This window comes from Melospiza georgiana, chromosome 10 (genome assembly GCF_028018845.1).
Source record: "Melospiza georgiana isolate bMelGeo1 chromosome 10, bMelGeo1.pri, whole genome shotgun sequence".
Classification (NCBI taxonomy): domain Eukaryota; kingdom Metazoa; phylum Chordata; class Aves; order Passeriformes; family Passerellidae; genus Melospiza; species Melospiza georgiana.
In genome coordinates this window covers 8,835,827-8,856,502 of record NC_080439.1, presented here as the reverse complement: position 1 = coordinate 8,856,502, position 20,676 = coordinate 8,835,827, and the positions used below count along the sequence as shown (strand labels likewise).

Here is a 20,676-nt window from a genome sequence, read left to right as displayed (position 1 = left end):
ATGGTTTCATCTGCAAAATTTGAAGCAGAAAATTTTAAAACTTAGCATAAAATTAAAATTTTTTAAAATCTGATGGATAGAAAAATAATCTCTAACTAGTGTTCACATAATATCAAGCTAGGATATGATAAAAGGTGAAAAGAAGATACTCTTCAAATTATTAAATTGCCTTTTATTTTTCTTATTAAAGACAATAATTGAGCTTTATGCTGCATGAACTTATTCTTTTACACCTCAGAGACCTCAGATATTGTGTAGATGTTTCTTCTTCTGTAAAGTAAATAACCACACAATAACTGTAGTATTTCAGAATGACAATAAGTAATGCATTTCAGTGTTTAACTACATGAAACTGCCTCAGGTGTTACCATTATGCAAAACTCTTGAAAATCTTGGATAACTGTTCAATAATTGGCACTTTGACCCACTACCAAGACTGAGAAGGAAATAAAATTCTAAGTGAAAAAGAGAGAGGTCACAATTGCAGATCATAAAAAAAACATGGGTGTGGCTTGGCTAACCACAAAGCACCACATAGTTTGGTTTTCTAGGGACTTCAGCTTGGGAAAACTGTAGATTACAGAGAGAGATGGCTACAGGAGGCATATCCTTAGGAAGTGTTTGGATGCAGTAAAAGAAACATATTCACAAATTCAAATTTTCAGAAGAAATCATTCAAAAAAAAAAAAAAAAAAAAAAAAGACCAAAAAAGCCAAAATCAGTGAGAAGCAAAAATTTTGATAAAATGTTGGGGATTACTGAAATTTTTATAGCTCTAGTAGTGTGTCTCCTGATTTTGCAGTTCCTCAAGCTGCAATGGATGCGTACCCAGCTTCCTCCAGGACCAGTTCCCCTCCCCATCATCGGAAATTTGTGGCTGCTGGACTTCAAACTCCGCCGAGAAACTCTCAGTAAGGTATTTATTTCTCTCTGTGCTTGCAAATCAGTCTGAATCTATTTTAACTTAAATTGTGCATTGCATAGGAATGGCTTAGAATGATATTTTTTTAAACCTCAAGCTTGATTATCAGCCAGTTTCAAAGACTCTGAGGACCCTGCAGTATTAAAAATATTTCTGGGTATTAAACATCACCATTGATTTAGTCCTTGCTGCTTTCTCTCTCTTTTGGTTACATTCTCACAAACACTGTCATAGAATGGTATTTCATTGGCAGGTTCATTCTGTTTCTATGTTAATACCCAGCCCTGTAAGCCACCTCTAGCAGAGCTCTCCTTTCCTGACACCAGTGCCACTGGAACTTCTCCATTAGAAGACCAAACCTGTACCCTCAACAGACACTTTTTTCTGTTGCTTTTTCAGCAAAAAGATTTCTTATCTGCTGTAAACAGGTTACTGCTAAACCAAAACAGAAAAATCTGATTGCTGTCTACAACACAACCAATCACATCAATCAAAACAATTTTTAAAAAGAAGGAATTTGCTTCCCATTATTACAAGGAGAAATATAAGCATGATGTGAGGAACAACAGAGAAAAATAAAAATCCTAGAAGCTAGGAACAGCTATAGAAAAGAAAGCAAGAACATTTCTTTCTTTGTAAGCTAGAGACAAGAAAATACCATCATTTTGGTTCATTAATAAAATAAAGAGAAAAGCTCTGGGATTTTGCCTGTAATAATTTGTTCTTTGATTCAGAGCTAACAAAGTGACCTGCTGGTTTTCTTTCTGTGAAATTAGAGAGGTGTTCTTCTGAGAGATGCCCTTAGCATCTATTCCATAAAGAGCAATTATCTTCTGTTCCCAAAGCACCTTAATAACAGAAATAATTTTTTTTCTAAAACCTGCAATTCAATTTGATGCCAACAAATGGGTTTAGTCACAACTACAGAAAACTCTTAAATAAATTGATATTGTAGTGCATGCTTTCCCTGGTTTATAGTCACAAATTTCCTGTTATCAACACTTCAGTTAACCAACATCTACGGAAACATCTACACACTGTGGATGGGAGAGACACCTCTGGTTGTGCTGAATGGATACAAAGCAGTAAAAGATGGCATTGTCACCCACTCAGAAGAAGTTTCTGGAAGACCTCTCACCCCTTTCTACAGGGATATGATGGGCGAGAAAGGTACAACGCATTACACAAGAATGAGATAGAACAAGGTGTAAAGAAGGAAGATGCTTTCTTGGGCACACACATCAGCTGCTGCTGTACCAGGGCATAACTGGGCTCTCACTGCAAAAGTGTTTCATGCAGTGCTTAGCATATTAAGGAAAAAACAAAAATTTATTGTCTTATAAAGAACATTACTCAGTCTTTTTCCTTCCCAATAGATGAAAAGGAATGTTTGCCTGGAGAAGTTGCCCTTCAATTGTATAACTTCTAAACCAGGAGACTGCTCATGTAGAAGATATCTATAGACAAAGCTGTTCAGTCCTCACCAAAACCCACTCAGTGTACAGGGATGCATTTAGGAGCAGCTGGGTGGCATAAAATCCTCAGAGACCAAAACTCAGCTTCTAAAATCTAAAATCATTGTATCTTGTTAGTGAAATACTACCTTCTCTAAATCAAAATTTACTGTGAAAGGATTTTCCTTCTCAGCAATGAACTAAATTTTTGTGTGTTTTTCAGGTATTTTCCTGACAAATGGCCACACCTGGAAGCAGCAGAGACGCTTTGGCATGACAATTATAAGAAGTCTGGCACTTGGTAAGAACAATTTGGAGCATCAAATTCAAAGAGAGGCCTGTCACCTTGTGGATATCTTCACAAATACAGAAGGTAAATTCACTGCAAGAACAACACTTAGAGTTTTCCTGAAAGATTAGGGCTGCTAAAAGTTTCACAGTATATTTTTACAAGTACTATAGACATTGCCACTATTAGTAGAAATTTCACTGGCTTCTTAACTGCATTCTTTGTAAAAAATGTTTTGTCTGCACAGTGGGCAATATAAAATTGTTTCTTTTTAAATAAGGAGAGTTTAAAATATGTTTATTATCAACACAGCTGGTAATGATTCTTACACTCAAGGAGTATTGAAAAACCCTCCTTAAAATACACAATGTATGACCTGCTGGAAGTCATTCTAGGACAGCAGGCTTTCAGGATTTGGCAGAGAAAGGACTCCAAAACAAGGAATGTATCATTCAGTTATCCAAAAAAATTTTCTTTTCAAGGTTTGGATGAAATAGAAACCAATAGAATTTTAGCAAGCTGCCAAAGTAAAGCAATTAAATATAAATATTCTGAGCAGCCAAATCCCTCACCCACATCTTGTTCCATGTGAAAACACAGAGAGGTTGCCTGAGGTCTCTTTCCAAATCTCCTTGGACCAGGCCCATCTCTCTTCTGAGAGCAACATTCATACATCTGTAAAATGTAGGAGATGAAAAAAATCATCTACCTCGAGTCCCTGTACAGCCCAAAGCTTTACCTACCATGCAACCCTGTCTCAATTTTAAACTCAATAAATGTGTTTGCTCTTTCCAAGAATAACCATGAGCACCGGACTGAAGTCAGGGATGTATTTTCCATAGAAGTATACTTCAAAGGTTGTCCCTGCCATTGAAATGTGTACTTAATTTTTTTTTTTCTGGACTTAATCCTTTTCAATGGGAGATGTATTCCACCCTATTATATGAGCTTTGCTTTTTCAGTCTGTGGAAAAAAAATACATCTATGGTTGGATTGTTAAGCTGATACTTGAAAACCAAGAAGAGATAAGTCATTTCAACAGAACTAAGAAATGAAAACGCTATTTTTTTTCTGGGGTTTTTTTTTTTTTTTTTTTGGGGGGGGGTGGGGGGAATGGTGAGAATTGTTTGTTTTGGTTTTTAACTGCAAAACTTAAATATCTACCTCCATATTTGAAGGCATATGCTCTAATTAATTGCTTGTGTTTCCACACAACCCAGACCACAAGTCAAAGAAGGGGAGCTTTTATGTTTGTCTGCTCAAAACTGATTAAAACTGTATTTTACAAGAGTAAAGAGCAGATTGAAAATTAAGATTCTGTGTACTTACAATTCATGCAGTTAATATATACTAAACTAGGCTTAACTTACCAGAATTTCTTCTAAAAATAGTCTGATGCCTTGTTGTTTTTACCATTAAAAAAGAAAGTCTTCCTCATTTTTCTTGCTGTAGTCTATTCAGAAGTCCTCACAGCACCTCCCATATTCACAGGCAAACCTTTTGACCCCCACAATTCCATCGTCCATGCAATTGCAAGTATCATTTGTGCTGTTGTTTTCGGTCATTGCTTCTCCAGTGAGGATGAATCTTTCAGCAAACTCATCAAAGCTATTTATTCTGTGATCTACTTTCAAGGTACTATCTGGGGCAGGGTAAGAGCCTACTTTTCTTGTTCCTTAAGATACATTTGCACTTGACAAGTCAAAAGAAATTAAAAGTCAATTATTCACAAACATTTTCATTTCCAAATATACCATAGTTCTACAAGCCACAGTGAAGTAATAAATAAATACATGCTTTGTATATGTAATTATTGGCTTCTAATTCTTCTTTATGTCTGTAAATCACATCCTAAAATTAAAATTCTAGATCATCATTGCTTTTCACAGATTTCCAATGAGCAATCATTTGCAGAACACTGTGTATTTAAGATTCTTAGTTCTTAAATGAAAGCAGCTTCTAAAATTTCATTTAGTCTTGCAAATCCAGAAAGGCAGTTAATAAGAACTAAGTCTTCAAATGGATGCTTTTTTGAAAGGACATCTTGCTTCAATTCATAATTCATATTACCATCAAGATCTGAGTTATTCTGAGCTTCCTATAAAATACAGGTTACAACTTCATCACACCAAGAAGAATATTAAGTTCTTGAAACCCTAGCTGTTGCTTAACTTGTGCAGATTTTGGCACACTGGCATTCTAAAAGACCATCTTTTATGGTTCTTCATAAAGGGATGCCTAAAAAAATTACAGTAAAAAAATAAGAGGCTGAGAAAAATTTGTTTGCAAGTCAGATTCAGCACTCAATTACTCACCCATTTTCAGAACCCCTGTTACATTATTAGGTGTTGATCCAAAAAGTAAAATATAATCACGTTCCCAGTATTTAATCTCTCTTACTTGTGTCTGTTGCCTCTCATCCCAGTTTGGTTGCCCACATGATGTGGTGACTTCACAATTATCAGGAAATCAGAAGTGGGATCTGACACTCTCTGCTTTCTGTTTAACACCACAGCTGTATGATGCTTTCCCATGGCTCATGCACCATCTCCCAGGGCCTCATCAGGAGGTGTTTGCATACAATGACTTCATGCACAGATTAGTCATGGAGGAGGTTCAGGGCCATGAAAGACAGAACACAGGTGATCCACAGGATCTCATTGACTTCTACCTGGCTCAAATAACAAAAGTAAGTATCTGTTTATCACACTCTCCCTCCCTTGGCTTCAATGCCTACTACAAACACTTGCTGTTCCAATAACTGCCAAAGGATTTTTACATGCATACTCTATTGGTGCAGCACTGAAGGTGTTTGATTTGATGGGCTGCTCACTGTTATCATCAAACAATGACAGTTTCTATGTGACTGGTGAAATATCTGAAATTATCTATTTCATCGTCTTCTTGTGAATATGCCCTACAGACCAAGAACGACCCTACTTCTACATTCAATAAAGAAAATATGGTTCAGACTGTGGTTGATCTTTTGCTAGGAGGGACAGAAACAACAAGCACCACCCTTCTCTGGGCCCTGCTCTACATGGTACAATACCCAGATATACAAGGTGAGCAAAAGAACCATCAGAGAGAGCTGCATTCAACATCACAATTACATCATTAGTGTAATAATATAGATCAATCACTTGTAAGGCATCAAAAAAACCCTTAGCTATGCACATGAATGGTGGTACATCAGCAACTAGGATCCAGAAAATGGAAGGTCAATAAATGAAACAAACAGGTGCTTCCCCATCTGGTTCACCAGCAACACTAGCAGAAATTAGTAGTGGCCACAGTTTTACCTCTCTAGAACGGGTTGGCAAGATGGAATAACAAATTAAAGACATTTCATATGCAACCTAGTCTTCTCCCAAACTTCAAAGTAGAAAAGTTTTTAAAAGATATCCAATCTGATACATATGTATAAACAATGGAAATTATACCTGTCATTTAAAATTTTAATCCATTTTTTGAAACACAAAATTGTACTATCCTCATCACCAAGTAGGTGTCTTAAATGAGGATTCAGGGAGAAGCACTTTTTGATCAACTGAAACCTACACAGCAGTCAAACCACATGCCAAATCATTTCATAGCAACATAATTTCTTTTTTTTATTTCCTTTGGACAGGACATTCTCACACAAAAATCTACTGGAAATAAAGGGAGGAAGGTGGGGGGGGGGGGGCGTGCAGAGGGGGAAATGAAAGTATTATCATTTGTCTGCAGAAAAGGTTCAAAGAGAGATAGAGGCTGTTCTGGAACCCTCCCATGTCATCAGCTATGAGGACCGTAAGCAGCTGCCCTACACAAACGCTGTGATCCATGAGGCTCTGCGCTACAGCAACGTCACCTCCGTCGGGGTCCCTCGACAGTGCCTGAGGAGCACAACTCTGCTGGGTTTTCACATTAAAAAGGTACAGAGGATAAGGATACCCACCCTGTTTCTGATGTCTTTGAGCTGTTAATATTTAGCATTTATATGACATAGAGAAAAGGAAAATCTATGGAAAATGAGATCTCTGCTGCTTCTTGCAGGGCACGCTTGTGTTGCCAAATCTGCACTCTGTGGTCTATGACACTGAGCACTGGGCAACCCCTTGGAAGTTCAACCCAGATCATTTCCTAGACTTGGATGGCAACTTTGTGAACAAAGAGGCATTCTTACCTTTCTCAGCAGGTAACACCCTGACCTTGAATATTCCTGCTTGCTCTGTTTTGCAGTAAGAGTAAAAATACTATTTCTAAGTTCTAAAATGTACATGTATAAAAAGGCATTTGACTAGATTGACTATTTGACCGATTTGAAAGACAAAGTCAGGGCTTTTGCTGTAAGAGCCACAAATATTATGCATTTTGTATTTTTCATATATTCAAACAGAGGATAAGTGTGGCTGGGAGACACAATGCTCTTTCCTTGGCATATCCATCCAGTGTTAGGGCTACAAGGCCCCAACACACCTTTCTGAATTTCTGTTAAAGAAATCCTGATTATATCCTTCTCCTTGGCTTCAGAACTGCATACCACAATGCTCCAGCCCTCCCTTCTCAACAATCAAAATAAGACTCTGAAGTATATGAATCTTTTTAAAATCTGGCTTAGCTAAGAAGCAATTCATGGCTCTCACAAAAAGAATCAACAATGGAAAGGGAGAATTGCATGCTCCAGGGGTGAAAAAAGTCTAAACAACCCAATCAAAACACCAAATCAAACACTTGACAGAGGTGCAGAGTTTCTCAGTTAAATGCTTCCCCACCCTCATCCTAAAGCATCTTCTGTCTTTACAGAATGAAATAATTATCTTACATTAACAGAATTTATGGAACTCAGTAGAATTTTGTGCAAAGTTCTTTTACAGAATTTAACTTTACTCAACTGACTCTCTTGATTTTCCTCTGCAGGGCATCGTGTATGTTTGGGGGAACGGATGGCACGAGTTGAACTGTTCATCTTCTTTACCAATCTCCTTCGGGCATTTACATTCCAGCTCCCTGAGGGGGTGAAGGAAATCAATCTGGAGTACATTTTGGGTGCAATACTGCAGCCACACCCATATAAACTCTGTGCTATTCCACGCTAGTCTGTAACACACTAAAATGCTGAGATACTTCAACCCGTTAAAAACATGCTTTATTATCTCAATTCTCATCTACTGAACTTTCTGAAATCAAAGTAAGTCTACTTGCCAAACTCACATAATTGAGTCTTAGGCATACATAAACACGTAATATTTCCAAAAAAAAAATTGTATTTTCACACTCACAGTAGCAGTGAATTAGCTGTAGGATGCTAGAGAAGTGGCCTGTGTCAAGTAGTTTCCTGCATGTGTGCTCTGTCAGGTATCACACTCTTAAAATGGGACAACTGTTCAGTAAGGAAGCTTTAATAAAATTTTCTTCAGTAAGCTGTTAGTCTTCTGAGTTCACAGGTCTTTTCTTAGATCTTCTTGCAGGAGGCAATAGAATATACACACATTTAGAGTTAATTCCTTTGTCTTTCACTCTCCCACACAGCATTATAAAGTATAGCATAAACTTCACACACACAAAAATGATTATAGTATGGGGCCTCTCATAACCACAGCCCATTTAGAAATCCTTACATCTTTTTTTACTTCCTCAGTATCCAATTTCTATTTCACCACAACTCGGGTCCATGCACTTTCACAAAATTTTCCTTCTGTTTAGAAACACTATTGTATGATCCAATAATTTCCTATTTGAAGATAAAGGAACAGCTTTTCAAGAAATTAAGAAAATAAACAAAGATTTCAACAGTTGTTTTAGTAGGTACAGTAGAGATTTATTACTCAGTGTTTTCTTTTGCTCTTTTTCCACACCAACACATGTGGAAGGTTTTGACCATTTAAAATTCAGCCGAAACCCTAAATCCTTTCAATTTTCAACAGGAGCTAGTAGAAATTATGGCAGGATGTAGTTAAAAGCAAAAGCAGAATACTACATATTTCTGGGACTAATGGAAGACTTGATTCTTCTTGCAAGTATCTCCCATTATTCCCTTCCACTAAGTGAAATCCCAGGGTTCTAACACATAGTAATGTTTGCTACCACAGAACCAATGCATACGTGACAAAATTGAAGTATTTAACTTTTAAAATAAAAGCCATTTTAAAACTTTTAATGTTACTTTATTTTTACTGAGGAAAATATAACATTTAAAAATCCTGCTTGAATAAGAAACACTTTCAAACATAAATTAAGAAAAAACCCTTAAACCGCACATTTCTTGCAGCAAGGGCAGCTCTTCCATAAAACACATTCTTACAGATTTACAAAAGCAGTCTGATAGGATAGTTCAAAAGTTTTCAAGTCTTGTCTTTTTTATTTCTGGCATTCATTAAAGAAAAACTCACCAAAAAAATCTTTCCTTTGAACCCACCATCTGCTTGGTTCCATAGAGGGCCCAAGGTAAAGTGCTCAGCAGCAAGACTGGCAGTGTCAGATACAAGCTTGGACTTTTTCTACTCCAGTGTATTTTGACAGTTCTTGAGGTATATCCTTCCTGAAAAAAATACTCCAGTTTTTCCTCTATGTTCACCATCCCTTTGGTCACATGAAATTATTCTGTCAGGTTATTTTTTTTTTTCTCCCAATAAAATATTATTTTACAATCACAGAATGGTTATAGCTGGATGGGACTTTAAAGATCATCTTGTTCCAATTCCCCTGCCATGGGCAGGGACACATTCCATGAAAGCAGGGTGATCAGGGCTCCATCCAACCTGGCCTTACACGTAAGTTTTATGGTTTTCTTCCAAAACCGTAGCTTGGGTTAAAACATGCGCATATTCTTCACTTTTATTTTTGAAGAACTGAGGCACGTGATAATTTGCTGTTCAATGCTCCTTCTAAAAATGTAGGAAGACCAAATATTCAGTGTTCATGATTAAAAGAGGTATTTTTTTTACTAAGAAGTTGTTACAGGTCTGACAGTTGGTACCAGCGAAAAACAGCTGGACTAAGAGCATCTTCTTGTTACTCCATTTAAAATTGAGATGAGCAAGAGATGAGGCATTCCTTGGCTTCCCAACATTTCTTGAAATGACAGTGTCAGAATTCCACACTACCTTTTCATCACAGTTGTAAAGGAAACCTATAAGAAAATGCGCAATAGAGAGAAAATCTGTTTCATCAGGGTTTTTTTGTCAAGAAGGAATTAAAGCAGATCTGTGGTGACACCAAGAATGAATACATCAAAATATATCCATCAAAATATATCACTTACCTCTTGTAACACCTGTCCAAGTGTCTCCTGGCTGTGAATGCGCTTCCTGTTGAAAACCCAAACCACATTTATTTCTGCACAAAGCATTGGGAATCTTGCAAATATCAAGTATTTATCCCACTTCAAAAAGAGAAGCTATAACAGGCTTCATTCCACATCCTTTCCCTTAGCAAATCTTTCTCCAATTCTGTTGAGTCTTACTGCACTCTTATGGAATTTACAATTCTGCTTCACAGCTGTTGTTATTCACCTCATAGTTAGAACTGGAATAAGTCTGGCTACTCATCGCATTTTCTCAAAAGCAACCCAGAATTTTAAAAGGCATTTGGAACTTTCAGCATAAATCCTAACATTGATGATGCAGCTGGTAATCAATTACTTAAGTGTCATCTCCTCCAGCAAGAGACATCTGATATTCAACAAGTGATGCAAGAAGATTTAACAAATACTGCCTTTTTTAGTCATTCTTCCAATATAATCAAAGTGGTAAGCAGTGCAGGCAAACTACAGAAATACAAAGACTTCACAAAAAGCTTCCATTGAGAGAACACATTACTGCAGTCATTTCCATGCATCCTGTAATACAAGCACTAAAAAGACTAGAAAAGCAAATAATAGGCAACATAATTTTACCTGTCTATTTTGGTTGCTATGACCACTGTAAAATTGCCTTCTGTATTGGGCAAGTACGTAGAAGGTATAATGACATAACTTCCTGCAGGAAGCCTGCAGAGTCGGCTGACTTCTTGGGAATAGCAGTGAGGAACACAGCTCACCAGTGGCTCCAAATGTACAAAAGAAGTAGTTTGTGGTTTCCAGCTGCTGTTAGGCACCTGCAAAAAAGAATGCAAACATGCCTACTGCTTCATCTGTTTCAGTCTCACAGTGTTTCATTCCTAGGACACCACAGTGTGATATGGTCCATCTCTATTCCAAATACTCACTCTACTGTACAGAGCTAGAGAGAAGAGGAATGGAAAAGCTTCTAGAACACCCAGATGGCAGTACTAAGAACAGATGAATCATTCCTAGCTTGTTTGTAGACAAATGTATAGAACCCACTACTTGCATAGCTGTAGAGCTTTCTCTGTTTTCAAACCTCACTCTTCCCTGCTGTAGCCTAAAGCACTTGTTTTCTGCCTTGGGGATCTGCTGAACAGACTGTGCCCTTCCTATATCTAGTAGTCTTTCCAGTACTAAAATGTCATATTAGACTTCATCTCAGTCTTCTATAGGAATATAAAAAACACCAATCTTTCTTCACATATTGTGCATTTGAAGTTTTATATTACTTCTGGTGCCCAACTCCAGACTTTTCACTTAAGCAACACCTTTTTTTGAAGCATGTTTTCTAAAAATAAAGCTACCTTTCTCTGCAAAACAGTTACTTAAGCAGCAGCTTCTTTGGTTACATTTATGCAGTTGAACACTGGTACACACATGCTGAATCTGCATCTATACATATCAACTCCAATCTTGTTTTGTTTCTGATCACCTGCTCAAGATATCATAGTTCTTTAGCTCCAATATAATTTGCCTATAAACATTTAATTATTAGACACAAAGAAAGTAAGTTTTTATGATGAATTACCAAAAGGTTTGGTCCTCAATCACTAGGGCACCAAGAATTCTTTGCAAATCCTCAAAAGAGTTCATCATTGCTAAAACTAATTTAGAACCTTGTAAGAATTCAGTGGAACCAATTATCTGGTTATATGCAATGTAACTACCTAGGTTATTCCATACCTTTCATGGGCATCACTTTGAGAGTCAGCCTGTATTTCTCCCAGAAGCAGCAAGACCCTTGCAAACTGCAAGGAGCCCTATGCTGCCAGGCTAACCTTCACCCTTGGCAAACAAGCAATCAAACTGACCAGAAGCCTTACCTGGAAAATATGGAAACCTATTGGACAACACTTGCTATCCAGGCAGTGCTGACGGAGGGTGACTTTCACACTGCTTTTCCCTGCTCCTGCAGGAACGGACAGGGGAAAGCAGGGATTGGTATGGAAGGAGGGGAAATTCCTGCTACCTCCAGCATTCAGCCCACTCTTCCAGCATCCATGCAGCTGCACTGTCTCCCATTCACCAGCTGGGAGTTCTTCACAGAGGGCAGCATCCATGGGTGGTGGCTTTAGTTCACTATTAAACATGAGAGAAAATAAACAAAAATGTATAAACACATACTAACAGAATATAAACAAACCTGACCAGCTTTTAAACAGCTGCCAACACTACATTTTGCCTCTGCATACAGCAAGAAGCTGCAGTTTAGAGTCAAGATGCTACTCACCTGGCTACTTCTTGTTAGTATTTTAACAAGAGGTAGTAGCAGCTTCACAACAATAACAAGGAGCTGGGAAACTTGCATGAATTCAAAGACAATACAATGCTGTTATACAGCACTCTGCACAATTCTTCAAAATATTTTGAACATTCCCACTTTGTGCTACACTTGTATTTATGCCAACAAATTTAAGAAACATTCTGTTTTGTTTTAAACCTACCTGAGAGAGATCCTTCCCGTTGAAAATACACGAAGCAAGAAATTCCCCACTGCATCTTTCAGAAAAGTGCTGGGAACAACAAGATAAAAGCCAGGTGAAAGGTCACAGCACACATGGACTTCTCTGTCGTAGGAATGGCAGACAGTACCTACAACTGGAGGAGCAGAGAGGGTCTTTGGAAGGTTAAATCGTTTCTTCTCCACCTAGAACAGATGCATAATGATGTGTGGCGGTTTAGGAAAAATGACTAGTTTGTAATAAAACTAAAAATTATCAAATATTGTTCAGAACATTTTCAAAGATGCATACATTTACAAATTAAACAAAGACAAGAGTGTCAGCAGATGACCTGAACATCAAAGACGAGTAAGAAGAGTTAATATTCAGGAGTAAATTTAGAAATGGCTTCAAGCAATCAGCCCAAAATGTCATGCACTACTTTGGAACAGTCCCAAGTGCTTAGTGATAAGAAGTACTAGTCCAGTAATAGTTTGTACAGACAGTAACTGTGAGATAAACAGAACCATTCCAGCATAAACCAGAGACAGAAAAATTGTGACTAGCTGAATCGTATCACTGGTATGGGAAATGAATTATTTTACTCAAATGTTTCCGTATTGCTTTTAAACTTCTATTTGCAAAGAGAAAAATGTCCCTTTTGTATTACCTTCCAGACATGCAATCCCACAGCCTGGTAATTCTTTCCCTGTATGCCTTCAGTCAAAGATGGATTTTCCTCTGCCAAGCGAGTTGGCTTTTGAATCCTTCCAGCCCAGTCAGTGCTGTATTTCCTGTGTTTCTGCAGCAGAGCAATGCACACCTCACTGGACTCACACACCCTCAGCCAGAACTTGGGGTTGGTTGGGAAGCTGCTGTTGTTGCGGCAGCCACCTGCAGACTGGCCTCTCACCCAGGATCCAAAGAGATTCTGAGAGTGATACAGCACTTTCTCTAACAAAATAAGAAAATCACGGTGAGGATTTCAGACATGGGAGCTGCCTAATTTTACACCACAGGTATATGGCAGAGATTGCTCAGCCCAAGAAAACATGCTGACACATAGCCTGACACTTCCCCAAGGCAGAAATTCATGACCAAGATTTTGAGAAGCCACAGTTGGTAATGAAAGACTAATGGCATAATTTTTACAAGACACTGTTACTAGAAATCTCAAGTGTATATACCATTAAAAACAAAACATCACAGGGCTGTCTAAAATAACAGTCTTCTAGAGAGATGACACTAATCTTTCAATCAACTAGCAAGTAGCAAGATTTTCTAGAAATATCAATTATTTCTCTAAATATCTTTAATTCCTCTTTGTCCTTCTGTTTTTCAGTAGAGAGAAAAGGCCAATGGATCTACAGGAGAGGGGAAAACTGAGAAAAAGAAATTATGGTCTAGTTGTACCCATTTGCAATTCAAATCAATTCTTCCCCTTCACATAATGTTATTTGCATGAGAAAGATGTCTTCTCATACCACACCTGTATAGAGGCTCTGAAGTTGTCCTTCCTCATTGACTGGAAAGCCCACAGTAATCTCATCAAATTCCCTGAAAAATTCTTCTTCATCAACCCAGAATTCTCCTTCTTGGATCTGTGAGAGGAGTTCTGAAGCAACTATTGGATCTAGCTGGTTCCATCCTTGACCACTGCACATAATACAGAAGTTAACATTCAGCTCTTTGCCCAGCAGAGTTCAAGAACAATGTTCTACCAAATATCTTATGGAGCAGGACAGCAAAAAGAGATTTCTTCATTTTATTGTGAAATAATTGCATTGAAAAATTCTCTGCACGTTGCTGGTCATCGAGAGGGATCATAGGAAACACAAGTCATAACTTATCAAAGAAAACTTAGAAACAGCCTAATACCAGACTGGATGCAGGACAGACTTCTGGGTGACATAGGTGCTTTGTTTACAACAGTCACTACAGTAAGAAGTCTGAGAGCAAAATAAAGGCTTTTAACTGTTGTTTAAAAAAGAGGCAAAAAAAGTAAAACAAGCTGTGCTGTCATTGTGCTGAACAAGTTTTATTGCTTTACAACAAAAACTGCCATTTGTATTAAGCAACTGACTACCCCCATGAATGTTTGCCAAGTCTTAATAATCCAGAATTTAAACCCCTCATTATTTAGGTCTCATTAAAAGCTAGTAGTTTCAACATTTTCCATTGTTTCACTAGCAGAAAAGAACAGTTCTGCACTTGAATAAAACAGGGCTCTAAGGCCATCCAATGAAACCCTATCCTCTTGCAACTATATGGCAACATACTCTTTGACAAAGAAGCAAGAGACCAACTGTATACCCAAAACACTCTCAAAAGAAAAAAAAAATATCAGCTGAAGTCTCAATAAATGCAATTAAATTATCTGTCTAACTCAGGGAAGAAAAATATTTCTACAAAAATGTTCCTGAACATCACCATATTGTTAACATATTTTAATGCTGAATGCTTGTTGCTTCTGTCAAGAATTGCATGTTCTTTTGTATAGTCAAAACATGCTAACATTTTCCGAAATAAGCCAGTAGGGTCTGCCCTTTCATTCTTGTTACTTTTCTGTTTGAGCTGCTACACGTATTTCTGCAAGTCCTTTAAAACAGTTCTCTTCTTTATTTCTACTTTATATGGACTCAGTTCCAGCTTCTCCTATTATATCAATCTACAGAAATGAGATAACACAAGCAACAAGCATAAGCATCCTTCCTTCTGCAATAGTTTTATAATTGCTCCTTTGCTTGTTTTCTGCAGCTGAGCCAGGAACAAATGAGAAAAGGCAAGTAAAGCTGAATGACTGCAAGAAACAAACACGATCAAAGATACTTAGATGGCAGAACATCAAGAAAAGCACAAAAATCAGAAACAGAAAGTTAGTCAACACCTTAAGTTTGTCTCTATAAGAAGATATTATTTGATAAATAAAAAAGTTATTAAAAAATTGATATTGCGAGAACTAAGAGATTAAATTTACTAGCCTCAGAACCAATGAGCTGTGTGAACTCCCAGCTCTCTAAAGAATTGCACCCACACTGAAGCCTCTCTCCTCTGCTAGAGATTATTAGCACTGTTTGCCTATGTAATACATAGATAAGCTTTGTGCTTCAGAACTTACACAAATGGTTTTCCAAATGAATAGAAAACTGCTCACCCCTCACACCAAGGCCCTTTCCAGCACCGCCTCCCCCAAGGATTTCGTATTCGTAGCAGGAAGATTTCCTTGCCTGACACTTCAGAGAGATTCAATGTGTCTATCACAATAAAGGCATGAAATTCTCCTAGTTCACTTGCACCTGAATAGAAAAAAAAATTGTAAAATAAACAAAAGAATCTGTTCCATATTTTACAATAACATTAGTGAAAGAAGGCAATTTTGCGATAAAATGAAATTGGTTTTAAGTCTGTATTACAACAGCACAAAGAAACCTCAAACAGTTCATTTTAGTGACTATAAAGGCATAAAGTAACATTGCAGAGTGTATTAACTTGCTCCTTAATCTCAAGTCCCTACAAATTCACTGTGCTAAAATTAATTGAAGTTTTCAAGGTTGTTTTTGAGATGCTTTTTCAAGGGAGTGCATTTTGGGGGGGGATGCATTTGTTTTTGAGAATTGACTATATTAGCTTCTAATATAAAAAGCACTCCTCCAAAGCAGCCCCCATCCTGAACTCAGTAACATCCTTAAATCTTCATTTATCCAATACTTCAAATTGTACCACGAAACTGGCTAGGTACTAGAATCAGCATTTGTATTTGCTGGCTGCCTTGTGCTTTGAAGCCTTTGAAGTTAATAGAGACATTTACTACCACCTTGTTTGGAGTTGAGGACTGAACAGCTTATTACACACTGTTCCTTCAGATTCATTAATCTTCTAAACACTGCTTTCTCCAAAACCATGCCAGTCTTCTCTTTCTCCACATTTTTTCCAGGGTCTTTCAGGGTCCATCTTTCAGCAATTCCTCCAGTCAGATCAACCAAAGCATCTGCCACCTGTCCTGCCCACAACTGCTCATAAGATCCATGCACTCTAAAAAATTTAAACAAAAAAAAAAAATTAGAAAAATACAAAGAAAACATAAAAAGTTTGTACACACAGAACAAAAGAAACATAGTTGCTACACACTTGCCACCCCACTCTATATCACAGTCCTGACTGTGCCTGACCTCATAACCCAAAGTAGGCAAGAGAAAGCACATACTGCTTTATTTATATAGAACACATCTAAAGAATATGTAAACCATTGGATATTCCACTGCTTGATGGGAAGTTTCTTACATTCTCTTTATTCTACTCAAAAAACTGCTGTTGTCTAGTACTAGTGATTTGTACCTTATTATCTATGCTCTACATTATCTTTTGTGATATATTAACTGCATTGTCTGTAAATAGAAATATTTCTTCCTCTTCAATTATTTTTTATTCACTCTGCATAAATAACTAGAGCAGCACTTCCCTCAACAACCTAAGCAAACCAAGAGACTGCCCCACCTGATGTAGCAGATACAAAACATAGCCAAAGAAGTCAAGACTAAAATAGATTATAAGATTGAACAATAAGAGCTCTGCAGACAACAAATACTACATTTCAAACCTACAGAGAAGCTTTAACACGACATTGATGCTTCACAGCTTCTGTTCAATCTACAGCTGAGTTACTACATAATTGAAGTCTGCCTCTGCCCTCTGCTGGCAATCACAAAATCTTCTGCTCAGATTCTTTGGGACATTAGATGTCTATCTTACCAGTGCATTTTGTCTCCAAATTGCTTTGTGTTTCTGGACAGCTTTTCTACTGATGTGCCATAAACCACTAAATAGCTGCATTTTCTTTCTAAAACAGTAAACTAACAAATTATACAAAAGAGCAGTGAAACTCACACAACCAGAGCCTCAACTAGCACAAAATCACTCAATGTTGCTTCCCATGAAAATATCTGCATGCTTTCTGCTTCTCATTGAGCTCTCATCTTCCCTAGTAAAACATCTTCCTTTAAGAAATCACATAACTAATGGACAGAGACTTAACAAAGATCATTTGAATCCTGAAAACTGATTGCAGCTTACTTTTCACCAGAATTACCTCCCTAAGACTATCTTACTTCATATGCAACTGGAAGCACACCTTACAGACCTACAGTTTAAAGGGCAACTTCTGCACAAGCCAGGATGGGACCACCAGCATTCACAATGCTCAGATCTATACCCAAAGCAGCTAGGTAAAATAAGCAAGCAGAAGAAATATACAAGTATTGTAGTTCTATTTCCATCAATAGCAGCGTTCACATACTTTGCATAAGCTTTTTCCAGGAGTGGAAGCCAAAACAAATCCTCTGTCTGACACTGGGAAAAGCAGAGTTTGCCCCCAAGGCAAGGCAGGCGATCATCAATGGTCACTTCCACCCAGTGGCCAAACTGCCACACCCGGCAAGTGAAGCAGCCTTGGTAGGACTCATCTGTCCAGCTGGGCTGGCCTGGAGGGATCACCTGCAGGGCAAAAGTCAAAATCAAGGCAAATAATAAATTAATGAAGTTTATTTTCTGCAAACAAAACTAGTTTAAAATCTACAGAATTTGTATCAGCCATTTGTAACAAACACAGAAAAAGTAGAATAACAAAAGCAGTGAAAGTGAGCATAATGAAGGCAATATTCATATGGCAGCTTGGGACTGCAGAACAATACACAAATGTCAAATAGGCAAAGAAAACTTCTCTAACATCAAACTTCTCCATACCTTGTTCAGTAAGTATTTGCTCTTATGCAAAGCTACACAGGCACACAGGAACCAACAGTCTCCCAAAATTCCTTGTTTTACTTGCACATCCTGCAGATTGTTTGAAAATAACCGAGGAGAGGAACAAATGTCCTGAAATTAAAGAAGAGGAGTTAAAGCCAAATCCTGCATGACATTCTAAGGAATTCTTAGTTTCAGGGACTGGGAGGGCTTCAGAGATCTCTCATAAAATAAGGGAATTTATTACCTCTAGAAAATTTGCTTTTCATACACAGCCTAAGTAAGAAGTAACAAATAAATGGCTTGTAGGGGTATTTTGCAGGTACTTCATGAATGTAAAACCAGATCCCACATGAATTTTAGCACACAACTGTAACCATCAGGTGCAGCCCTAGCACAAGCAGTAAGAAGTGAAAGACTACATAATTCATTAGCTCCTTGCTATGACAGGGCTGATGTTATCCACGTTAAACGGCACATCCCAAGTTACAAAAGTCCCAAAATTAGAACATGGGAAAAACCCTTCCTAGGGCACAGAAAAATAGATCAGTTGGTAGCACAAGGGGGAATTTCAGCTGCAAAGTCCCAAACACTTAATCTGATCTGAAAGTGAGTTTGTGAAATGGTTCTCCTTATATATAAACACTGCAAGAGATGGAAATTAACTCAACAGCCCCCAGCAGCAATCAAGGTGTTAAGAACAAAAGCAGGAAGCTGCATACTCAACTCCATGAAATCACTTGTTTGCCAATTACACCCGATAACCAACAGCTCTGTCACTGTCCTACAGACAGCCTCAGACACTGGGGAAGAAATACAACTCAAGACAACAGGCCTTTTTCCTCCATTACATTTTTATAGCCTTTTTCCCCTCTATACAAAGGCAATATCATAAATACTTCACCTTAAATGGGTGTACTGCAGAAATGCATTCTAAAGCTTTTAGCTCTAATACAGCTTGCTCTGCAACCCAGCTATAAGTTTAAAAGCAATACAAGTCACATGACAACTTATAAGCTTCAAAAGTTTTCTTTCCTGTTTTCAAAGAAAGTAACCACAAAAAAAGCAATAGGCTTCTAAAAATTCTAAAATACAACTACTTATTTTCAAAACCGTTATGCAATATATCAGAAAGTTTGGAAATTACAAAATGCTGCATTCTAACTTGGTATGCACATAATTTGCATAATGAAACATATTTCTAATAAAATATCTGAATTTTTCTTCCTGCCATAAAAATTAAAAGCTCTACAAGAGGATTTAAATCAAGTCTACAAACAAGCACCTAGACTAAAAACTGTAACTCACATATTGTTAACGCTGACATACACTGGTTTTATCACTTCTGTATTTCCAAGCAAATAAGCAGAAGTAGTCATTCAGCGCAAACCCGCATTTACTACCTAAAAGCCCAGTTCTGCTAAAATTAGCCTTTTATACCTTAAAACTCACCTTAGGTCTCAACCAAGATATCTCGCCTCTGAATTGGGCCAGCGGGGTACAATAATTAAAGAATATGGAGGTATCACTGGCCGGGAACGTGGGGTCTGTGTAAAGGTCTCTTGCCACCATTAACTGCTTTTTCTCTCCCAGCATTTTCAACACAGTCCTAAGCAGCTTTGCCGGCTATTCCTACGACTTTAAATGGCCAGGCAGCAACCTGCAACAGAAGCGAGTGTCACCGGGGAATTGCAACAGGGAAACAAACAGGCATGGTGGATTTATTTAGGGGTGGACAGCCTCTCGCCGTAACACGGAGCACCTGGAACTACCATGGTGCTGCTTTTTCCAGCTCCTGACGCCGCCCTACAGCGCTCAGCTGGAAAACAAGGGGGCCTCCTCGTGAGGAGACCTACACCCGCCTAGGTCCCTGCGCACACCCTCCACACAAAGCTCACCCCCCACCCCTTTCCTCACACCCAGCCCAAACAGGGCCCCTCCGCCCACGCCTCCTCGTGCCCCCCAGCCCCCCGTCCCCACAAGAGGTGCCGGCCCGGCCGCCCCCGCTCCCGGTCCCCCCTCACCGCGGGGCGGTCCCGCCGCCATTGCCCGGAGCGGCCGTTACCCGGCAACGCCGGCAGGCGCGGCCCCGCCCAGCCCGCCCATGACGGACGGCGCCGGCGACCAATCAGCAGACGGTACTTGCGCGCGCATCATGTGTTGCCCCGCCCTCCGGCCGAGGGGAGCTGAGGGGTCCCCGGGGTGCGGGAATGCCCGGGGGAAATGGGAAGCTGCTCGTGTGGGGCACGGGACGTGGGCACCTGAGGAAAATGAATCCAAAGTGTTTTCATGAAGATTGTGACAGAGAAACACAGAGAAATCGCTGGCCCTCATTGAGTGCTTTCCTGACATAATGGCACAGAGTACATTTTCTGATAGTTTATCACAGAATCACAGAAATTCTAGGTTGGAAGAGACCTTTAAGATCATCAAGTCCAACCCATGTTCTAACACCTCAACTAGATCATGGCACCAAGTGCCACATCCAGTCTTTTTTTAAACTCTTTGAGGGATGGTGACTC

The 20,676-nt window shown here is 38.6% G+C and overlaps 2 protein-coding genes across 3 annotated transcripts; one reads left to right on the top strand and one right to left on the bottom strand.

Moving 5' to 3' along the window:
* Positions 1-3: 3 nt before the first annotated feature.
* Positions 4-7,746, top strand: LOC131087396 (cytochrome P450 2J2-like). The gene is made up of 9 exons (XM_058031031.1): positions 4-916; positions 1,930-2,092; positions 2,600-2,749; positions 4,157-4,317; positions 5,181-5,354; positions 5,589-5,730; positions 6,395-6,582; positions 6,704-6,845; positions 7,568-7,746. Exons 1-9 carry the CDS (start codon positions 746-748, stop codon positions 7,744-7,746), a joined length of 1,470 nt encoding a protein of 489 aa, XP_057887014.1. The 5' UTR covers positions 4-745.
* Positions 6,827-20,245, bottom strand: CAPN10 (calpain 10). 2 transcript variants are annotated; one of them, XR_009114889.1, is made up of 16 exons: positions 20,179-20,245; positions 19,607-19,814; positions 18,155-18,286; positions 17,709-17,905; positions 16,230-16,447; positions 15,570-15,711; positions 13,905-14,071; positions 13,086-13,369; positions 12,419-12,621; positions 11,798-12,053; positions 10,545-10,744; positions 9,912-9,957; positions 9,754-9,779; positions 9,036-9,188; positions 7,930-8,108; positions 6,827-7,657 (listed from the first exon to the last, which is right to left on the bottom strand). XR_009114889.1 is itself a non-coding variant. In XM_058031020.1 (14 exons), exons 2-14 carry the CDS (start codon positions 19,748-19,750, stop codon positions 9,125-9,127), a joined length of 2,079 nt encoding a protein of 692 aa, XP_057887003.1. In that variant the 5' UTR covers positions 19,751-19,814; positions 20,179-20,245; the 3' UTR covers positions 8,565-9,124. The 2 variants fall into 2 exon arrangements, 1 of the variants encoding a protein (XP_057887003.1); XM_058031020.1 differs by lacking the exons at positions 6,827-7,657; positions 7,930-8,108 and having other exon boundaries at positions 8,565-9,188.
* Positions 20,246-20,676: the final 431 nt, after the last annotated feature.

Excerpts from the sequence above, each read along its gene's own strand:
- LOC131087396 (XM_058031031.1), top strand. The coding sequence starts at position 746 with ATGTTGGGGATTACTGAAATTTTTATAGCTCTAGTAGTGTGTCTCCTG. Across the intron at positions 4,318-5,180 it reads AAGGTACTATCTGGGGCAGG|CTGTATGATGCTTTCCCATG; the intron begins GTAAGAGCCTAC and ends TTAACACCACAG. Across the intron at positions 5,731-6,394 it reads ACAATACCCAGATATACAAG|AAAAGGTTCAAAGAGAGATA; the intron begins GTGAGCAAAAGA and ends ATTTGTCTGCAG.
- CAPN10 (XM_058031020.1), bottom strand. The coding sequence starts at position 19,750 with ATGCTGGGAGAGAAAAAGCAGTTAATGGTGGCAAGAGACCTTTACACA. Across the intron at positions 16,448-17,708 it reads CTGGAAAAAGCTTATGCAAA|AGTGCATGGATCTTATGAGC; the intron begins GTATGTGAACGC and ends TAAATTTTTTAG. Across the intron at positions 9,189-9,753 it reads TTTACAACTGTGATGAAAAG|GAAGGATATACCTCAAGAAC; the intron begins GTAGTGTGGAAT and ends TATTTTTTTCAG.